We start from the raw sequence: 19,081 nt of genomic DNA on the forward strand, positions 1-19,081 counted from the left end.
ATTTTGTTTAATCAAATTTCTTACCTCCCCCACTGCTCAACCCAAACTGGTTCAACCCGGCCAGAATTTTATCAAAGAAACCATTCCAGCCACCCAATCCAAAAAGCTAAGACCAATCTAAACCAGCCCATGCTATCGAATCCAATAGCTCAATCTGGAATTGGGCAAATAGTTATTAGCCCCAAACCAAACTGGCCGAGCCATTTCCGGCCACGTCTATAGCTCAGGCTCTCAGCACCACCAATATATCCAATGGCTCTCAGGTTCACGTGAATACTTACTGTAGCTATCCATCTTCACATGCACGACCCTACTAGAAGAAATAAAGCATCCCTTCCCCCTTTCCTCTCTCTCTTTCTCTCTCTCTCTATTGTGCAAACTCTGCTTCTCTTTTTCTTATTCTGTGTAATCTTTCTTTCTTTCTCCAATGTCTCTTCTTGCCTTTCCCTCTTCTTATTATGGAATTGGGTTTTGTTTTATAATTCTGTATTTGATTCAGGTTTTTACCCAAACAGCTTCATCAGCTCTACTGGTAGGATTGAAGAACCACCATATGACCCATCATTTCAGGAAATCACAACCCATTGAAGCCAATAAAACCACCTGCAACTTGTTCGTCGGGAGCTGGGTTCGTGATGATTCTTACCTAACCTATGACTCTTCCTCATGTCCTATCATTGACCCAGGTTTCAATTGCCAGATGAATGGTCGACCTGATACAGATTATCTCAGATATCGATGGAAACCCATGAATTGTGAGCTCCCCAGGTACATACCCATTACAAATAATTCTTTCTCTGTTCTACTCTGTTCTTCTCTGTTTTCTCTGGTTAATTAAAATGGTGGAATTAGCAGGTTCAGTGGGCTTGATTTTCTGATGAAGATGAGAGGGAAGACTGTGATGTTCGTGGGTGATTCACTGGGTCGTAACCAATGGGAGTCTTTGATTTGTATGATTTCCATTTCGGTGCCACAGTCACCTACCCAATTGCTCAGGGCAGATCCTCTGTACACGTTCAAGTTCTTGGTGAGTAGTAATTTTTATTAAGGGTCGAACACCATATGAGAGTGTATTAAATTAGTATTTAATATGTATTTGTGTACATGTACAGGAATACGGAGTGTCGGTGTTGTTCTATAGAGCACCGTATTTGGTGGATATAGATATGGTTCAAGGGAAGCGAATTCTGCGGTTGGAGGATATCTCAGGCAATGCTAATACTTGGAGAGGTGTTGATGTCTTGTCGTTTAATTCTGGCCACTGGTGGCTTCACAAGGGTTCTCTTCAAGGGTTTGTATACTTTTCTTTGGGAAAAAGAATTCTGTCCGGGAGTGCTGGCGTAGGCCAGCACTCCCATGAATCTCCTCCCTATATGAATAGACACTTTTGTCCTTTGTTTTGAGATGGACACATTGGAGCGCAGGTCACACTCCTATACAGAAAATTACTTCCCATTTTCTTTTTCTTTTATTGAAAAAGGTTATATGCATAGTAGTGCATTGGGCATCCATTGGGCATAAATGCTAGAAAATTATCTCCTCCAGTTCTCTGTCCGGCCCAGTTCTCCCAGTGCCTGTAATAAGGGGGGTGGACCCCACCCAGGCAGGGTGTTCGGGCAGGGGTAGGGTGGTCATTGCACCCTCTTATTACAGGCACTGGGGGAACCGGGCCGGGAGCACAAGACCATTGTTAGTCCCAAAATTTTCATTTCTTATTATTGTCACTTAACAGATTCAGCTTGCCTTAATTATGCAAGTGTAGGAAAATCAGGTCTTTTTTTTTCTTCTTTCTCCCTTTGTTTGATCAATATATAATTAAGGGGAAGAGTTCTCTTTGGGGGAGCGTGGCCCATGTGCAAGTGCAAGGGCTAATGAGAATGTGTGTGTAAGCATTATGCGGGTGGGATTTCTGTCTTTCATAGAGGGAGGAGTGGTCATTTCACCCTTTCTATGTTTGGGCGTGAGTGGTACATTCCCCCACACGAAACTTTTCTCCTATAATTAATAATAGAAGTAGTAGAAAACATAACATAAGTGAGAAGAGGGAGAGAAACTAATAATATGTTGTATGATGCAGGTGGGACTACATGGAATCAGGAGGGACATTGTATCAAGATATGGACCGGTTTGTGGCATTTGAGAGGGGATTGAGAACATGGGCTAGCTGGGTTGACACCAATATTGATCCAACCAAGACCCGGGTCTTCTTCCAGGGCATCTCTCCTACACATTATAAGTAACTTCTTAATCCCCTCTTTTATCTTACCTTCTTTATCCGTTTCTCCATTAATTAATGCCTAATTGGCATTTTAACTTGAACTTATAAATGCTTGTTAATGTGAGTTTATAGTTGGGCTCATTAAACTCTTAATAAGAGTTTTCATAAAAATAAGCCCAAAAAGGGGAAACGAACATTAACCGGTCGTGTGGTTCTTGTGTCCAGACACCACAGGAGTGCATAAAATTAAAAATCCATCCAAATCAAGATCAATATCTGCTCCATTTCCCTGTCCGGTCCATTTCCCCAAGTTCCTCTAATAGAGGGTAGAAATGACCACCCTACCCCCTGCTTGGGTGGGGTCCCCCACTCCCCCCCTTTGAGAGGGACTTGGGGAATTGGACCAGACAGGAAATAGAGTAAATAATTTTTCATCCAAACCAATGCCACATACACTCTTATTTGCTCCATGCTGGTGCAGGGGCTACACAACCAGATAACATTCTCTTGCCCAAAAAAAAAATCACCCTCTTTAAAAGAGTTTTGGGAGAATGTTATCTGTGTTGGGGGTGCAGGCTGCACCCAGACATATGGGAGTGGGTGCAATGACCACCCTGCCCCCCTAAGTGGCAGGCCCATGTGTCTGGGCGTAGCCTTCGTTGTGGCACAGAGAACATGAGCCCAAGAGTTTTATACCCAAAACAACCCTCTTAAGAAGAATTTTATACCTAAAACAACCCTCTTGGTGGTCTATGAATGATTGTGTGTAGTGTGTGGTAGTGGAGTAGTTAACCCATACCCACATGGATGGGGGTTGTGCTTAGGTGATCAGTATGGGGAAGAGTGGTTGAGATGGGGAACTGCCCTTAGCTAGTTGCCTATGTACATAAGCTGGCTTCCAATAATTGGAAAAGCCAAAACCAAAAAAAGGTGTTCCAAACTTTTGTTACAAGTCTTTCCATTTCGTGATAGAAGGTGGGGCTGAAGCTCAATCTTTTCTGACGTAACCCTCACAATAAAGATTATGTCCTCTACCTACCTTTGCTCCCATCTTGCATCTCCTTTTCTTCTCATGGAGTTTAAGTACTAAGAGTGGGCCATGGATAGATGGTGTGAACATAGAAGCCCACCTAGAAAGACTTAGTACCGTTAAAAGTCTCTTTTTATTTTTCTATTGGGTCAATGTTCTATGTGGGGGAGCGTTGTCCTTATGCGTGCATAGGGGCCAATAAGAGCATGCAAGTTGGCATTAGGAGGTGGGATTTTCGCCTTTCATGGGAGGGGGCTGTCATTTTGCCCCCCTCCATGTCTGGGTGTGGGTGGTACACAGTCCAAAGAAATATCTTCATTTTTTTTTTGGAAAAAGAATGCTACCTGGTGGCATAGCTCATGTAACCAAACATAGGTCGTGCAAAAATACCACACTACCGACTACCCCCTATGAAATAAAAAATTGCATCTATGTTAACATTTCTGCTTATATTCTCATTGACCCGTGTATTGATGCAGACGCTACACAATCAGACGACGATCTCTTGCCCTTTTTTGTAAAGGGCCAAGCTTTTGATCAGTTGTAAATTGTAATGTTTTTTGGTAAAGTTGATCGGTTGTAATCATACATTGATCAAGTGACCCTGGTTGTTGGTTTGGTAGACTTTGACTTTATTTGGTTCACCCAACCCTATCAAAAGACACTGGTCTTTCATCGTTAGTCCCTCGTGACAATCAATAATTGGAAAGAAAAGGAAGGCTTTCTTTTTCGGGACTTAGGTTTTTCTCCCCATGAAAGATGATTCATTCACTATCTTAGGATTCACAAACCTCTCCTAGGGTCTTAGTATGTTCCTAAAATACCCTTCCGCCCTCTCCCGCCCGATGTGAGATCCCATTCATCACGGGTAGGTAAGACTTTAGAGGTACTCTTGTTTTGTGCGTCCACCATCGCCCCTTGAAAATTTGTCATCATTCACCGATTCACGTGTACTCCTGTAGTATATAAATCTACAAAAAAAGAAAAAAAAATTTCCCTCCTTTTCTCCCGTAGTCTATGCCGAGGGCAATCTTGTCATTCTGAATTATCTTAAGGCCTACCTTTTCTCCAGTAAAGAATGTTAGAAGTTAGAAACCTAACTCAAATTATTTTGTCGGTGGTGACATTTAGCTGGCCTTCCACTATCATTTGGGTTTCGGCGCCTAATGGGACATTTTTTGCTTTATTTAGATGTGCTAACAGTGCATGTGTTCGGTTAAAAATAACACAACCATGTGATGTGCGGGAACAATACATTTTGCATCGTTGTTTATGTGGGGCCCATTTTTTATTAGAGGAAAAAGGGACCCACTAAACGTGTAGCCTGTAGTTGATTGAGCCCAATCCAATGGATTTCTGGGTCATCCTACTGTGAATGGGCTTGAACTGGGCTCGACCTTATAAGCCTATCTTGTGCTCAATCATATGGGCTTGGGCCTGGGCCTGGACTTGGACTTTAATTTAGTTGGTTCAGTAGTTCTAACTTTTTGGGTTTTTTGAATGATGCAGTCCAAGTGAATGGAACAGTGGTGGTGCTCCATCGGCTTCGAAGAATTGTTACGGTGAGACGATGCCGCTGAGTGGTGGAACGTATCCGGGGCCATATCCGGATCAAATGAAGGTGGTTCAGGGTGTATTGGGAGATATGCAAACCCCAGTGAATCTGCTAGACATCACGATGTTGTCTCTGCTTAGAAAAGATGGGCACCCATCCATCTATAGTCCAGACCACACCACAGACTGTAGTCATTGGTGCCTACCAGGCCTACCTGATACTTGGAACCAACTTTTCTACACATCTTTGTTCTTTTAATGCAATAGTTCTTAATTCTTTCTATTTCTGTTTAAGAGCTTTAATTAGCTAGTGAAGTGATTCTCTCTCATTTGTAATTTTGTATCCAATTTAGAGAGAGAGAGAGAGAGAGAGAGAGAGAGAGAGCAACTTCCAACCTAACCCTCCTCATATGAGGGTCTAATTTAAGGGTGTCAATTTGGTACTGAAACTGTTTACCGGATTAGTACTGTATCGCATATAATTCAATATGGTATCGGTATAGGAAAATGGTATACATACCGAATAAAACCATATATCAAACCGATATTATACGGTACGATTTGGTATGGGAAAGTGGTATCATACTCAATACGGTACAATATCGATATGGGGTGTTTAGCTTCGATATCGTACCAAATACCAGATAGCGTACCGATTGATACCATTAGGTCTACTTAGGCCCAATTTGTTTTCTATGAAAAATGTTTTTTAGGAAATTCTTTAAAAGAAAGAAAATTACTAGAGTTGGAAAGAGAAAATATTTTATTAAAATTCATCAAAAAATTTGTGATGATACAATTGCTTATTGTGGAAGATACTGCCTGCTTTAAAGGTGTCAATTGCAAACAAAAATTATTTACAAAAATCGAATTGAATCTTTTAAATCAGAGTTGATAAATTGTTTATAATTGGTTTGGTTTTGAACTTTTGATTTAAAAATAAAATCACTTATTAAATAATTTGATTTGATTTTGAATTGGTAAACCATTGGTTTGAACCGATTAAACCCGGTTAGAACTAGTATGCTATTTAATCAATTATACATACTAAATCGATTAAAATACTAGTTAGTCTCATCATTCTTTATACGCTTTCTAGCGGATTTACATCGTTAAAAATAATTTAATTATTTTTTTAATTTTAAGTTACAAATTGAGCCTAGATGTTGTGGTTCAAGCCAACAAAATTAAGTGCATTCCCAATTGGGCCCAATATTGTTAACTTGAATCGAGTCAATCAACAACAAAACCAAAATCGATAAAACCATTTAACTGACACTTTTTAAAACCCATTTAACCAAAACTATTTATTAATTGGTTTTGATTTGGAAAATTGGAACCATTTTAGTAACGTTCGGTTTCTGATTTTTTTTCTTTTTTTGGTGCGAATAAAATTCGGTTTCTGATTTCAACCTTGAACAAAATCGGAACCAAACCGCATTACATTGTTGAATTCTTTTCCTAAATCAGCCATTCCCAAATATGATTCCATGTTGTTTTTTCACTGAAAAAAGAAAAAGAATGAATAAGAGTAAATCAATATTAGGGTTTCTTTTCTTTTTCCTTTTTTGGGATACACTAATCCTCCATCTTACCCTGAGATTTTAATCCTCTCCAATTTCTAAAAGTGTGCAGTGCGGCAGTGTGGACATTTTGACAACTCTGAGCTCGGATTGTTGGATGTCCGAGCTCCGAGCTCTAAACTGTCAGGTATTGACATCTCCACCTAGCAGTCTAGCACTGTCGTACTGCACACTTGTAGGGAATTGGAGAGAATAATGTTCCTCGAACCCTGATGTTGTAGAGGAGTAGGATCTAAAACAGTGGTCATTATAAGAATAGAATATTCCAAAGCATTTGCTTACGAAATAATTTGAACTAATTTTGCCTTTTGAGTTGAAAAACCTATTCACATGATTATTAGTTGACATTCCATTCACTTTTAGAGGCATTTTAGGGAGAGAAAATTTTCATCGATTCATCACATTGAAGGATTTTATTCGATTACCGTGGTCTCACGCTCTATAGACCACCATGGATTTTGGAGTCCAGAGCAGAAAACTTTTCTCCTTCTTTTAAAAAACAAAGTAAAATTTATAAGAATGCAATAGGAAACATAATATTTTTGAAAATGAAAATTTTAATTTAATTTTTTCTGAAAATGATGATTTCAACCATGCAGCAAATTATGGTCATTTAATATATGGATAGATTTTTCCTAAAAATGGTAATAACTTGGTCAACCACGCAGTCAAATTGTGGGGGTACCCTGGTCAACCACGCAATCCTATTGAATGTTGTGGGAAGTACCACTCTCATTGTATGATTCATAATTTCTTCAACGACCACCTTCCTCTTGTTTAGTATTAGTAGGGTTTTTCTTTACCAAAAAAAAAAGAGTATTAGTAGGGTTTTTTTCTTTTCTTCTTCTTTTTTTTTTTTTTTTTTTCAATTTCCCACTTTAAATAAAGTAATTGGTCTCTCTCAGTTCCATTTAATTTCTGGATTATGAATTGGTTGCCATTAAAAGAAATAAAAAAGGTTGACTCTTCAATTTGCTAAAATAAAAGAAGGGAGAAAGAACGTCACCTGGTCGCTTAAAAATGCTGCCCCTGCATCCTGACACAAGGGTGTACAAAATGACCATTATATCCCTGGTCATTTTCGAGATTTCAAGGGTGTAGCGATCATTTAATGCACCCTTGTGTCAAGGCACAGGGGTGGTGTTTGGCACAACCGTCATACCCCTTCTTGTTGTTTAATAATAGTAGTTTTTTTTTAAAAAAAAATTTCTGCTCTCTCATTTCTATTTAATTTTCAGATTATGAAACTGATTATCCTTGGGCCCCACCTCTCAAAAGAAAAAAAAATAAAAAAGAGGTTGATTTTTTAATTTGCTAAAATAAAAGAAGGGAGAAGGAACCCCACCCGGTCGTGCGTCTGGGCGTGTACTTGCACCCAGACACAATTTGGTGCAAAATGACCAACACACCTTCACCTTTCCATGGGGGCGGACAATCATTTCACGCCCAGCTATGTCTGACCACAGGTATATGCCCAGACACACAGCTGGGTGCTGTTCTTTCTCCCACAAAAGAAATTGATGGTTAAGAAAAAGGAAAAGTTTTCCTTCACCCTATGGTGAAGAATTCACCCACAGATCTAAGGTTACCATTATTCCCCCTTATATGTTTGAGGTTCGAAATTCTTTCATGATCCTCAAGACCCCCATCCCAATGTAACAATGACCATTGGTGAAAGAATTCCTCCTTTACCATGATTTAATAAAAACTTGGTTGTAAGAAAAACGCCAAACTTTGAGTAATTTTAAACCATTGAAAATATAAATTGAAAACAAACAATTCAAGGCAAGTCATATAAATTGAATTAGGGCCCTAAATCGAGTTGCTAGAACCGCATTCAAGATCTATATCACTAGTCCAGCATTGAAAGAAAGACCAAAATTCTCTTGGTGAAGAGAAAATCTTTTCATCTGAACCCTTTGATTAGCACAGAGAATGGTAGTTTTGACGGATACTATAGAGGGAGGTAGTTAATGACGACATAAGAGTTTAACCATAATCCCACATCACAAGTCTACTCCATAGGTATAAGAAAAACTATTCCTGAAGCCTGTTTATGTTTTAAGTTCCAGCTAAGGCTTAGCTTCCTTGGGCCTGGAATTTTATGACCATCATAGGCCTCAACGTCTGAACCAAACTTGCCATGGCTTAAACATGTGGCTCTGTTTGGTTGCAAGGAAAGTGGGGAAAGGGAAGGGAAGTGAATGGAATTGAAATATTTGATTTTCTGTAAAATACATTTCACTTCCTAAAGAAATATTTGTATGTTTCTTCCAATCAAACACCAAAATTGACAAAAAAATATTGCATTTCCCTTGCAACAACACAGAGCCGTAGGGCTACTCTCCACACTATCGAATTCCAGGCCCAAACCCAACTCAAGGAAAGGCATGCTTTACCTTTCTTTTTTTGGTAAACTCATGTTTTACCCTTCATAAGATACTAGTAAAGCAGGGTCATTAAGAGTTTCAATTCCTAATGTCTATGCTGGGCTCATCATTATCAGCTAAGTCATTTCATAAAGACCTCTCCAATGTAATTGATACCCTAATATCTATCCAATCAAAGATCACACATGATTTGTTATTGTTAATTATGTGTAACAGTTATAACAGCAAATCTTTTCTGGTTTTGCAAGTCATTTACAATAATTATGCCATATGTGTAAGAAAAGAGAGAGAAAGGGCACTATCACTTTCTGTTAGTTGGGCCTTCTTGTTCTCTTGTGCTTGTTCTCTCTCGGGGTGGGAGGTGGGGTGAAGAGTTGATAGAAAATTAGAAAACAGAGTTCCGGTCAGTCTTCTCAGATCCTGGGTTTTGAAGAGTACCCATATTGAATTTGATGGATTTAAACTGGTTCAAGAACAAGAACAATTAAGCTCAGAAGATTTGTGGGATAACATCCCAACTTTAGCTGACAAGTTGGGTTTTGCCCAAGACAGAACCAGGAAATTCTGGTCGGTTTGTTGCGTCTGAAACTGGATCTACACTTGCCAATCCTTGATGATGGCACAACTGTTGGATCATATTGTAGGAGTTTCCATCCATGTAGGGTCTATTAAGAACCTAAAGATGTAAGCTTTCCACCTTCCCCTACCTCCCAGCACTTTATAAACACCTTCATGGATGGCTGTAACTTTACTCCAACTCAAGACATATAAAATAATTCCCAAGACACTACTATACTCTCATCCTTCATCATTTTCTTCTGCTCTATTTTCTATTTAGTTCTCTTAATCATTCATCTCTTCAGGAATATACTCTCTCACTTTGAAATAGACTGCACTTGTTCCTTCACTTTCCACAGGAAAATGCAGGTTGATAAAATGAAGCCTCTACGATCGAAACTGCCACTATCCATTGTCGCAGTCGGGGTCTGTGCCTTCGCATTCATTGCTGTCCTGTACATTGAGGATGCTGGATATCTAAAATTCATGGCAAAATCTTGTTCTAAACAGGAACCCATATCCCATTCTCATGGGTCAAAGAGTGGTACTCATAGTTATGCTTCCTCTTTTATTGAATCTTCTTTTTCTTCTTTGTGATTTTGATGTTGTTTCTAATATTTGTACTCTTTCATGTTCAGGGGAAAAGAATGTCAGCTCATCTGTGGAAGAAGATCTTCTTGAAGACGTCGATGGAGATAAGGAAGAATTTGATCCAAACAATTGCAGGATTTTCAAGGGGAAGTGGGTGTTCAACACTTCAATTGAGCCTTTATACTCTGATACAACTTGCCCATATCTGGATAGGCAAGTTTCTTGTGTGAAGAATGGAAGGCCAGATTCCGACTATCGTTACTGGGAATGGCAGCCTGATGACTGCATTTTACCGAGGTTGAGATTACTTGTTTTGTATATTGATAATGTGACTCCAAATCTGATTGAACGAGTTTGTGTATGATTAAAAATTTACACTTAATGGCTTCGCTTTCAGGTTTGATCCCATTGGTGCTCTTGAGAAACTCAGAGGGAAGAGATTGATGTTTGTTGGGGACTCACTACAAAGAGGTCAGTGGCAATCCTTTGTTTGCATGGTTGAGTCTTCTATACCACCAGACCAGAAGTCCATGCATCGAGGTCGGTCTCACTCTGTTTTCAAAGCTAAGGTAATGGCTTCACTTTCAGATTTGATATCATTCTATTCAATCTAGACTATGTTTAAGGTGGCTTGAAGTAGATTTATTGAGTTTGATACATAGAAGGGAAGAGATGTTGAAGGTATTACAGCAAAAACTGGGTTTCTACAATCAGTAAAGAGAGTAATGTTTCACTATGCATTATGTACTTAGGACAGGCTTCTATGGTTAAGCTAATAGTTATCTTCATTCTACAGGAATACAATGCATCCATCGAGTTTTACTGGGCTCCCTTCCTTGTAGAGTCCAATTCCGATCGCCCTATCAAAGCAGATCCCAATGACAGAATTCTGAGAGTCGACTCGGTGTTTAAGCATGCCAAATACTGGGTTGGAGTGGACATACTTGTATTTAACTCATACGTTTGGTGGATGAGTGGTCTAAAGATCAAGTCACTGTAAGTTCTAACTCTGAATCCAGCCAAAAACAGAAGTGAATTTTTGACAGGTTATGGTAATCCTTGAACTGTTTCATGTAGCTGATGTCTAAAGAAGAAAAGCTACCTTCTAAGGTACCCTGTTTAATTGTGCACAGATGGGGTTCCTTTGCAAATGGAGAAGATGGATTTGAGGAGTTGGACGCACCCGTTGCTTATAGGATTGCCTTGAAGACGTGGGCGAATTGGGTTGATTCTACCATTGATCCGAACAAGACCCGGCTCTTCTTCACTACTATGTCCCCTACACACATGAGGTCCTTCTACTTTCCCTTTCCCTTACAAATTGCAGCACAGTGAGTGCTTCTGGTGGGGTTTTATTAGCCCCGTACAGCTTGGTCTGATTTGATACAGTAGTGTATGTAGGAAGGCTAATATGGGACAATACTATGGACAGACTATAGAGAGTGTTGTGAGACCCATTTAGTTCCTCATGATCATGTGAACTTTAATTGGTAAGGTTTGATTATGACCAAACATTGCTCATTGCAGGAGTGCAGATTGGCACAATAAGAAGGGAATTCGATGCTACAACGAAACTCAACCCGTGATGGAGAAGAGATTCTGGGGAAGTGGTGCTGACCGACGGATAATGGATGTGGTGGCCGGTATAGCAGAGAGAATGACGGTCCCTGTGTCATTCATCAACATAACACAGCTCTCAGATTACCGAAAAGATGGCCATACATCAGTTTACACTGAAACCGGAGGAGAATTATTAACAGATGAGCAAAAGGCCGACCCATTAACCTTTGCAGATTGCATACATTGGTGTTTACCAGGAGTGCCAGATACATGGAACAGAATGTTTTATGCATATTTGTAACCAAGAGAGATAAGGACAAGAACTACTGTTATTCAACTACAATTCATCAACTACATAGATTCTTTTGGTGCTATTGCACAACTTTTCCTTCTCATACATTGGAAAATTAGATTCACAGATCAAATAAACAAAAAACTTCTGAACAAACTGCTTCACTAACTACAGATTCCCATAGAAATTATTCTTCCTTAGGCAAATATATTAGCTTCGGATTGTGAGACCTGGAGCAGTCACTTCCACCATCCTGGGAATATCATTAATGATTTTAGCTGGGACATTTGCAACCCCAATTGCATTGGGTAACTGCTGCTCATAAGCAGAGGTATGGACTCCCAATGCAGCTCTGCCCGAAGGGTCAAGATTGTTTGACCAAGTTGCATCCCACTCAATAGCTTTGGCAGTACTGCAAGCCACACTTGGGCCTCCTGGGACAGTCATTCGTGCAGAATTCTGCAAAGCCATAAGGTGAGAAATCAGTACTACTCTTTTTCATTCTTATTAGAACAATTCAGCTGTGGATTTTAATGGCTACCTGAGGGAAGAACCTCTCAAAGATCATTCTGTAGTAGTAAGCCTCCTTTGTGGAAGGTGTGTTATGAGGATATATATTCCTTGCATTAAGCATCATTCTATCCGAGACCTGTTAGAGGAAGAAGAGAATTTAGACAGGGCTAAACAGATATTTTTTTTGGGGGCGGGGGAGAGAGAGAGAGAGAGAGAGAGAGTACATGCTCGGCAGCATGAGCCTTAAGCCCATCGATCCAACTGTAGCCAACACCATCGCTGAATTGCTCCTTCTGCCTATAGAGAATATGCTGCATAACAATGACAAACTATGTTAATAATAGGTGTGATTAAGCGCAAAAAGTCCATAAGCCGATAATTATGGTAGACCTTTGGCAGATAAGGATGTTCTTCATCATCAAAGGCCTTCCTGAGAACCCACTTCTCAATCCTTCCCTGATCCCGATTTATCTATACAAATTAGGAAAAGTCAGAAAAATCCACTAAAGGAAATTTAAAAAATTTGAAGTACATATGCAGAAAAGGGTAGGTTATGGAATCCGAATTAACATGTGCACAATCTCCAACTACGTACCATCTTCCACTCAGGATCAATACTCATTGCGACATTGATGAATTCCTTGTCCAAGAAAGGGACCCGAGCTTCTAAACCCCAAGCTGAAGTTGCTTTATTAGCTCTCAAGCAATCGTATTGGTGAAGGGCCTTTATCTGTGATTGAAAGCAAATTTTAGAGAGTAAGTAATCTCTAAATTTCAAACCGAAATTGGAAAGGTCAAAACAGTTTCTTGTCATATCTTCTGATTTCATAAGATTAATTCACAATGATGAGAAATTTCCAAGGCAAACAGCATAAATTACCTTGTGGCATGTCTCACGATGGAACTCTTCCTCGTTTGGTGCCTTATGAAAATACAAGTATCCACCAAAGATCTCATCAGAGCCCTCTCCGGAAATCACCATCTTAACTCCCAACGATTTAATCTTGCGGGACATCAGAAACATAGGGGTGCTTGCCCTAATTGTGGTCACATCATACGTTTCAATGTGGTAGATGACATCCTCAATTGCATCAATACCATCCTGCCACATGCCCAAGGGGAAAAAAGAAGCTTGATATTTAGGGTTGATCTGAAGTGATAAAGAGAATACCAACATCCTTCTCATTTAACTTGAGAGGATTGATAATAATTTCAAGTCAATACCTGAACAGTGAAGTGAAATTCATGATGAATGGTCCCCAAATAATCAGCAACCTCTTTTCCAGCCTTCAAATCAGGGGAGCCCTAAACAACACAGGGGACAAATTAATCTGAGAAACTAACTCAAAATAGAAAAAGATATAGATTGCAAGTCCAGATCATGAAAACTTAGAACTGACCTCAAGGCCAACACAGAAGGAATGAAGTTGTGCTCCCCATTGTTTGGCAGCCTTTGTCCCAGCAAAATAGCGAGCAGTAATGGAGGCAACTAATGATGAATCAAGGCCCCCTGATAATAGAACTCCAAATGGTACATCAGTCATGAGCCTCTTAATTACAGCCTGCAAGATTTCAAGTAACATGTAAGGGATAATTCTTGCAAGAAATTAATATCTTCTTGAGAGGTTCATGGCCACTTCATCTAATCAAAGATTGAAGGTCAAGTACATATATACATTTCTATTTAATATGAATGAGTACTTCTCCATAAAAGAAATAGAAGGTGAGGTGTATAATCAGTAATTTTGAATATGAAATGTTAATCAGCTATTTTGTTCCTGGTCTCTAAGATCTATCTGCATCTCTAGGTGTATGTGAAGGTGAAAACACTTTATAAGGGTAAAGTTCTTCACTTCTTCTAGAAAAATACAATGAATTTTCTAACAAAAATCATGATTTTTTAACAAATAGTTCTTGCAACTTAAGGATCCTAGTTCAGTAATCTCACACTTTCAAAGGCCCTTCTGAGGACTAGTGGCTCATATGGAGTTGATGGAATAGCCTCTGAGAACCAGGGGGGATTGTACCATCTTCGCATCCCACCTGCCTTGCTTGAATACAAATGACCAGGAGGGAAGCACTCAAAATGTTCACAGTCATCATTAAGTGCTTTCATTTCGGATGCAATCCAAATTGAGCCTGAAGAGCAGGGAAATGGAAATGAATGAGAAAGATATTCAAATCTATAATAAGAAATGTTTCTACATAGACAAGGAAATGAGATTTACCATCGAGTCCCCAACCAATGTAGAGGGAAGTAATCCCAATGGCATCTCGAGCAACAATGAAGCTGTTATCGCGGGTGTCCAGCAACACAAATGAGAACATTCCATCCAACATGTCCACAAATTCTTCACCATACTCTTCGTACTATCAAAGAAAGATGAAGAACCAGTTACAATCTTATGATCCAACAACCATCTAAATTTGTGAAGCAGTTCAAACCTTAAAAATAAGGAGGAAATGAAATTTACGTGGAAGTCTTCGGACATCTAATCAGAATCCTAAGATTGTAATCGTTTCCTAAATTTTAAATGTGGTGAACAAGCAGGGGATTAGTATTTTCTGTTGAATAGATAGCAGGGGAGGAATGATTTCCCATACCCATTTCCAAAGGAGCTCTCCAGATAGTAAAAATGAAATTACAGAGGCAAAAGAAAATTAAGTACCTTGTTTCATTTCTGAAATTAACTATTTAATTATGTCCAATACCAGAGATAATCCACAATCAATTAAGAGACAGTTATACTGAAATTTCTGGAGTTTCAGAAATCTACAGTTCTGGAAAGGGAAGAAGAAAGCTCACCAGATGGGCTATAACATCACAATCACTACCAGTCCTGAACTTGTGGTTAGGCAAGCTCTTTCTCAGCTTTTCATGGTTGTATATCTCACCATTAACCTGCTCAACCACAATTTTCTTAACCAATTAGTATCTTTTTTCATTTTTACTGAAAGATCTTACAAGTACTTAGTCTTAAAAAAAAAATAATTAAAGTTGGTAGTCCCACCGTTACAACAATTGCCTTGTCTTCATTGAAGAGAGGCTGATCCCCAGAAGTGGGGTCGATTATAGCTAATCGTTGATGAGACAAAAAACAGTCTCCATGCTGGTAAAGCCCACTCCAGTCTGGCCCTCTATGTTTCAATCTGAAAAACAATCAAAATTTGCTGATTTAAGAAAACTCATTACCAAACTAAAAGAATTTCTAAATTCTCTTTTCATAAACTGCTCAACTACATGTTAATTACAAAACAGTGTTTAAATTAAACACAATTGATAATAGGAACTACCACCAGGACCCACAATTAAGGAGGGTAAAAAGAATTATATGGGTTTACAAATAAAACGCACATTAGAACTTGACATTGATGAATAAGTACCCTAAAAAAAAAAAAAATTTAACTGATAAACTTCTTTAGGGTAAAGAAGTATGCAAAATCCATATAGAAATTTTTTTTATTTTGTTATTTGTATGTGTCGATCCTTTCAATGTTTCTACCACATACTCTTTACTTTAAAAGGGATTTTTAAGGAAAAGAAACAATGGAGGAAAGAACTTGCAGATACGCAAGGTAAAACAGAAAAAGAAGAAAGGGTTAATTTGCCTGCGAGAAAGCTCGAGCACTCGAACCCTTTTCGCTTGTGAATCATCAGGACAACCCAGAACTGCAAGTATTCCACACATGGTTGATGATTCCTCTCTTTTTCTCTCTCTGGATGATTGGAAGAAGAAGAAGTAGAAGATGAAAATGGATAAAGAAAAGAGCTGAAAGGAAGGAGAAGCGAAGAAGTTGGTGGCAATAAGAACATCAAACTGAAAAACAGAGATAACATCCAACGTCTCAATGTGGTGGGTATTTATAGAATATTGGAAGCGAGGGAGGTGGGGCCCACAATGGCCTTTAATAGAATAGAAATAGGTTAAGTTAAGCGGCGGCGTTATATCGCGTCAAGTGTCGTTGCGTCTTCCGTTCACCGCTTAATCCTCCAATCCTTTGGGGCCCACTGCCTCTCTTTCTCTTCTTTCAAAGTCTATTTCACCACGTGTCATTCTCTGGTTCGTTTAAACTCCTCAGATTTCTCTTATTCCTTCAAAACTTCCACCGTTTTTTTACCATGTGATTTATATCTTTCTTATCCGTTTCATTAATGACTCAGCAACGAAAGCCCCCCAGAGTCAAAGTCATCTTCTTTCACAGTTTTCTATCAAAAACAAAAAATCTTCCTTCACAGTTTCACAATTCTCCAGCCTTCCACGTGGATTTAATATGGATAACATTTTTTAATCTTATTTTTTAAATAAACCCACGAGGCCATGACTTGACGAGAAATAGTTATGTCCTACATTCACTAATTTCTTTAAAAGAAACATAAATTATTTTCACTTTGATTTAACTTTTTAATTTAATACATCTTAGATTATCTAAGGAGTAGATATATTAATGGATTGAATTTCCCTACATCCCAAGGTGAAGGTAGAATCTCTTAATCCATGGGTTATAGAGAAGGCAAAGGAAATTATGACATCCTAATGGTTAGATTCTCTTCACCAATATGAAGAAAAACTCTCTTATTAATTAAAGTTCTTTCAAAACCCATTTTAAACCATAGTGGCATTTTAGGATTAGGTAGGGTTTGGTATGCATTCTTGGAATGCATTTAGTCTATTTTGTATTCTCAAATGATAAAAATAATTGTTTTTATTATCTAAGAAAGCAAAATCGACAAATAATGCATTCTAACCACCGGCCACGGACCATCTTTTGTTTGAAAAGAAAGAATTCCCTTCATTTCTTGATCAGGGTGTTCGTAGATCAACTCTCTTACTTTGTTTACCACAATCGTTTCTCAATGGATAATGATACCTCTTTTTCATCGTCTCTAGGTGGCTGTATCGGAGTTCATAATCTAGATATGTTTGGATACAACATTCCTATTAGTAGAAAATAATTATATTTTCCTTGCAGCTAAATGGAGCACTAATTGAATAGTGGGACCTTAGAGCACCAACCAAAAAGCAAGCTTTCTTTTTTTTTTTTTTCGGAATTGGGAGTTTTTAATATATAAATTATTTTTTTAGGGAGGAAAGGAGAATAGGGAGGGGGGAAGGTACCAGTCAGGAGACTCAAACTCGAGACCTCCTGACCAAAAGCTAGCTTTCGGAGTAGCAAAAAAGGCTGGTCCAATAAGATTTCTTGTTATGGAATCTTTACCGCCTCATATCCAATAAGCCAAGAAACTAGGGGTGGCCAGTTTATGGGTTTTTTCGTTTTTTTTTTTTTTTTTTTTTTGTAAGGTTCCATTGCAATTAATCTCATTGGACTCCATGGTACACATGACAATTCCCTAAAATCTATTTCTAGTTTCTTTGTTGTTAAATTGAATTTAAGGTTAAAAGTATATAATAACTCTATTTTTTTTTTCACTTAATAACATATAATTGTCATATCCTATGTTACACAAATGATTTTTTATCAAATTTTGTTTTTTTAATTACAAAGTGATCATTATTATTTGAAGAAAAAAAAAAATATTTGAACAACCCACTTTCACAAGCTTATCAAAGTGGAACCCATCCTTATTACACGAAATGATAATATGATAATTCAGACCATTGGATAAATAGTAAAAATGATCTTAGATTGATCATGTGTCAAATCATAAAGCCTTCCATGTAGTAGCTTGCATCCTTACGCAAGTCCATGCATTATTGTGTATGTCATTTGTAGGAATATAATTACTATTGTGTATTTTCAACCAAAAAAAAAAATTTATTATCGTGTATCATCTAGAATTTCTAATTTTTCAAATCTATATTTTACCACTTGATAAACTTAAATTTTTATATGGAATTAAGAACCTTGAAATCTATCTGTCCACCAAATTAGGAACATCCAATTCTCCACGTGATAATTATTTGGCCTACCATGACTAGCTTATCAACAAATTGAAGGTCATTTTGAAAAGTTTTATCTTTATTTAAAGGGAAAGTGGATGTTACTTGGGCGAACGCGGTGTGCTACCTCTGCGTCTAGACAGTGGTGGACGAAATGATTCGCTCCCCCAAGAAATTCTGCCTTTCCATGGAGTAACGGCAATCATTTCGCCCACCCCCGTGTTTGGACACAGGGGCAACGCACCGCATGCACCCAGGTAGTGGTCTTTCTCCCTTATTTAAAATAAAGAGAAAAGAACATCATGCATTTAGTGCAGAATGTTTTCCCACGTCCTCTCACACTCTTGATATTTTCTCTCCACCCTGACATTTTTTTTGTTTTTGGTAATATTCTCTCCACCCTGACCATGTGGGTTTCCTATTGATGAAACTAGTTCATACGCTCCAATTGGTGTGACATAAGAGATTTTCCCCATTGGTGCCGTTGAGAATCCTCTCCTTTATAATAAATATTTTATAACGGAAAAGGTTCTCTAAGTTGTGAGGACTCTTTGTTTATCTCTTCTCCTCTTCATACAAAATGATCTTGTTGTCCTCCTATATACGACACTGTTTTATCATACCCCATTAATGTACTCCCCTTGCCCCCTAGTGAGAGACCCTCCCCCTTTTTTCTGTAAAATTTACACTTGTAACTGATGCGGATAGGAATGAAATTTCAAGGATTCATATTTCTTATATTTCAACTTGCAAGCATTGCAAGGGACGAAAATGATTCCTGAAGCTATGTATGGTACTGGTCTTTTGACTTAATGAATCGGATAGATTTATCCACAGTCAATCTAAACCCAAACCCGATCCAGATCCAAATCCAAACCCAAACCCAATTAGT

At 38.4% G+C, this 19,081-nt stretch overlaps 3 protein-coding genes across 4 annotated transcripts; 2 read left to right on the forward strand and 1 right to left on the reverse strand.

Moving 5' to 3' along the window:
* The first annotated feature begins 389 nt into the window (after window positions 1–389).
* Window positions 390–5,092, forward strand: LOC122671078 (protein PMR5-like). The gene is made up of 5 exons (XM_043868174.1): window positions 390–768; window positions 856–1,027; window positions 1,113–1,291; window positions 2,078–2,236; window positions 4,758–5,092. The coding sequence occupies exons 1-5, from the start codon at window positions 428–430 to the stop codon at window positions 5,059–5,061; spliced, it is 1,155 nt and encodes a 384-aa protein (XP_043724109.1). The 5' UTR covers window positions 390–427; the 3' UTR covers window positions 5,062–5,092.
* A 4,506-nt stretch (window positions 5,093–9,598) lies between these two features.
* Window positions 9,599–11,854, forward strand: LOC122671077 (protein trichome birefringence-like 3). 2 transcript variants are annotated; one of them, XM_043868172.1, is made up of 6 exons: window positions 9,599–9,877; window positions 9,972–10,221; window positions 10,322–10,493; window positions 10,721–10,920; window positions 11,058–11,216; window positions 11,452–11,854. In XM_043868172.1, the coding sequence occupies exons 1-6, from the start codon at window positions 9,697–9,699 to the stop codon at window positions 11,783–11,785; spliced, it is 1,296 nt and encodes a 431-aa protein (XP_043724107.1). In that variant the 5' UTR covers window positions 9,599–9,696; the 3' UTR covers window positions 11,786–11,854. The 2 variants fall into 2 exon arrangements, with proteins under 2 accessions (XP_043724107.1, XP_043724108.1); XM_043868173.1 differs by having other exon boundaries at window positions 9,720–9,877; window positions 9,980–10,221.
* LOC122671076 (asparagine synthetase [glutamine-hydrolyzing]) lies at window positions 11,802–16,012 on the reverse strand. Its single transcript, XM_043868171.1, has 13 exons — window positions 15,899–16,012; window positions 15,301–15,439; window positions 15,096–15,191; window positions 14,518–14,659; window positions 14,238–14,428; window positions 13,690–13,851; window positions 13,514–13,594; window positions 13,170–13,391; window positions 12,885–13,019; window positions 12,680–12,760; window positions 12,514–12,600; window positions 12,318–12,425; window positions 11,802–12,235 (listed from the first exon to the last, which is right to left on the reverse strand). Exons 1-13 carry the CDS (start codon window positions 15,976–15,978, stop codon window positions 11,987–11,989), a joined length of 1,773 nt encoding a protein of 590 aa, XP_043724106.1. The 5' UTR covers window positions 15,979–16,012; the 3' UTR covers window positions 11,802–11,986.
* Window positions 16,013–19,081: the final 3,069 nt, after the last annotated feature.

This window comes from Telopea speciosissima, chromosome 8, assembly GCF_018873765.1.
Source record: "Telopea speciosissima isolate NSW1024214 ecotype Mountain lineage chromosome 8, Tspe_v1, whole genome shotgun sequence".
NCBI classification, from domain to species: domain Eukaryota; kingdom Viridiplantae; phylum Streptophyta; class Magnoliopsida; order Proteales; family Proteaceae; genus Telopea; species Telopea speciosissima.

Excerpts from the sequence above, each read along its gene's own strand:
- LOC122671076 (XM_043868171.1), bottom strand. The coding sequence starts at position 15,978 with ATGTGTGGAATACTTGCAGTTCTGGGTTGTCCTGATGATTCACAAGCG. Across the intron at positions 13,595-13,689 it reads CCTTCTGTGTTGGCCTTGAG|GGCTCCCCTGATTTGAAGGC; the intron begins GTCAGTTCTAAG and ends TGTGTTGTTTAG. Across the intron at positions 13,020-13,169 it reads ATCGTGAGACATGCCACAAG|ATAAAGGCCCTTCACCAATA; the intron begins GTAATTTATGCT and ends TTTCAATCACAG.
- LOC122671077 (XM_043868172.1), top strand. The coding sequence starts at position 9,697 with ATGCAGGTTGATAAAATGAAGCCTCTACGATCGAAACTGCCACTATCC. Across the intron at positions 10,494-10,720 it reads ACTCTGTTTTCAAAGCTAAG|GAATACAATGCATCCATCGA; the intron begins GTAATGGCTTCA and ends TTCATTCTACAG. Across the intron at positions 11,217-11,451 it reads ATGTCCCCTACACACATGAG|GAGTGCAGATTGGCACAATA; the intron begins GTCCTTCTACTT and ends TGCTCATTGCAG.
- LOC122671078 (XM_043868174.1), top strand. The coding sequence starts at position 428 with ATGTCTCTTCTTGCCTTTCCCTCTTCTTATTATGGAATTGGGTTTTGT. Across the intron at positions 1,028-1,112 it reads TGTACACGTTCAAGTTCTTG|GAATACGGAGTGTCGGTGTT; the intron begins GTGAGTAGTAAT and ends GTACATGTACAG. Across the intron at positions 1,292-2,077 it reads CACAAGGGTTCTCTTCAAGG|GTGGGACTACATGGAATCAG; the intron begins GTTTGTATACTT and ends TGTATGATGCAG.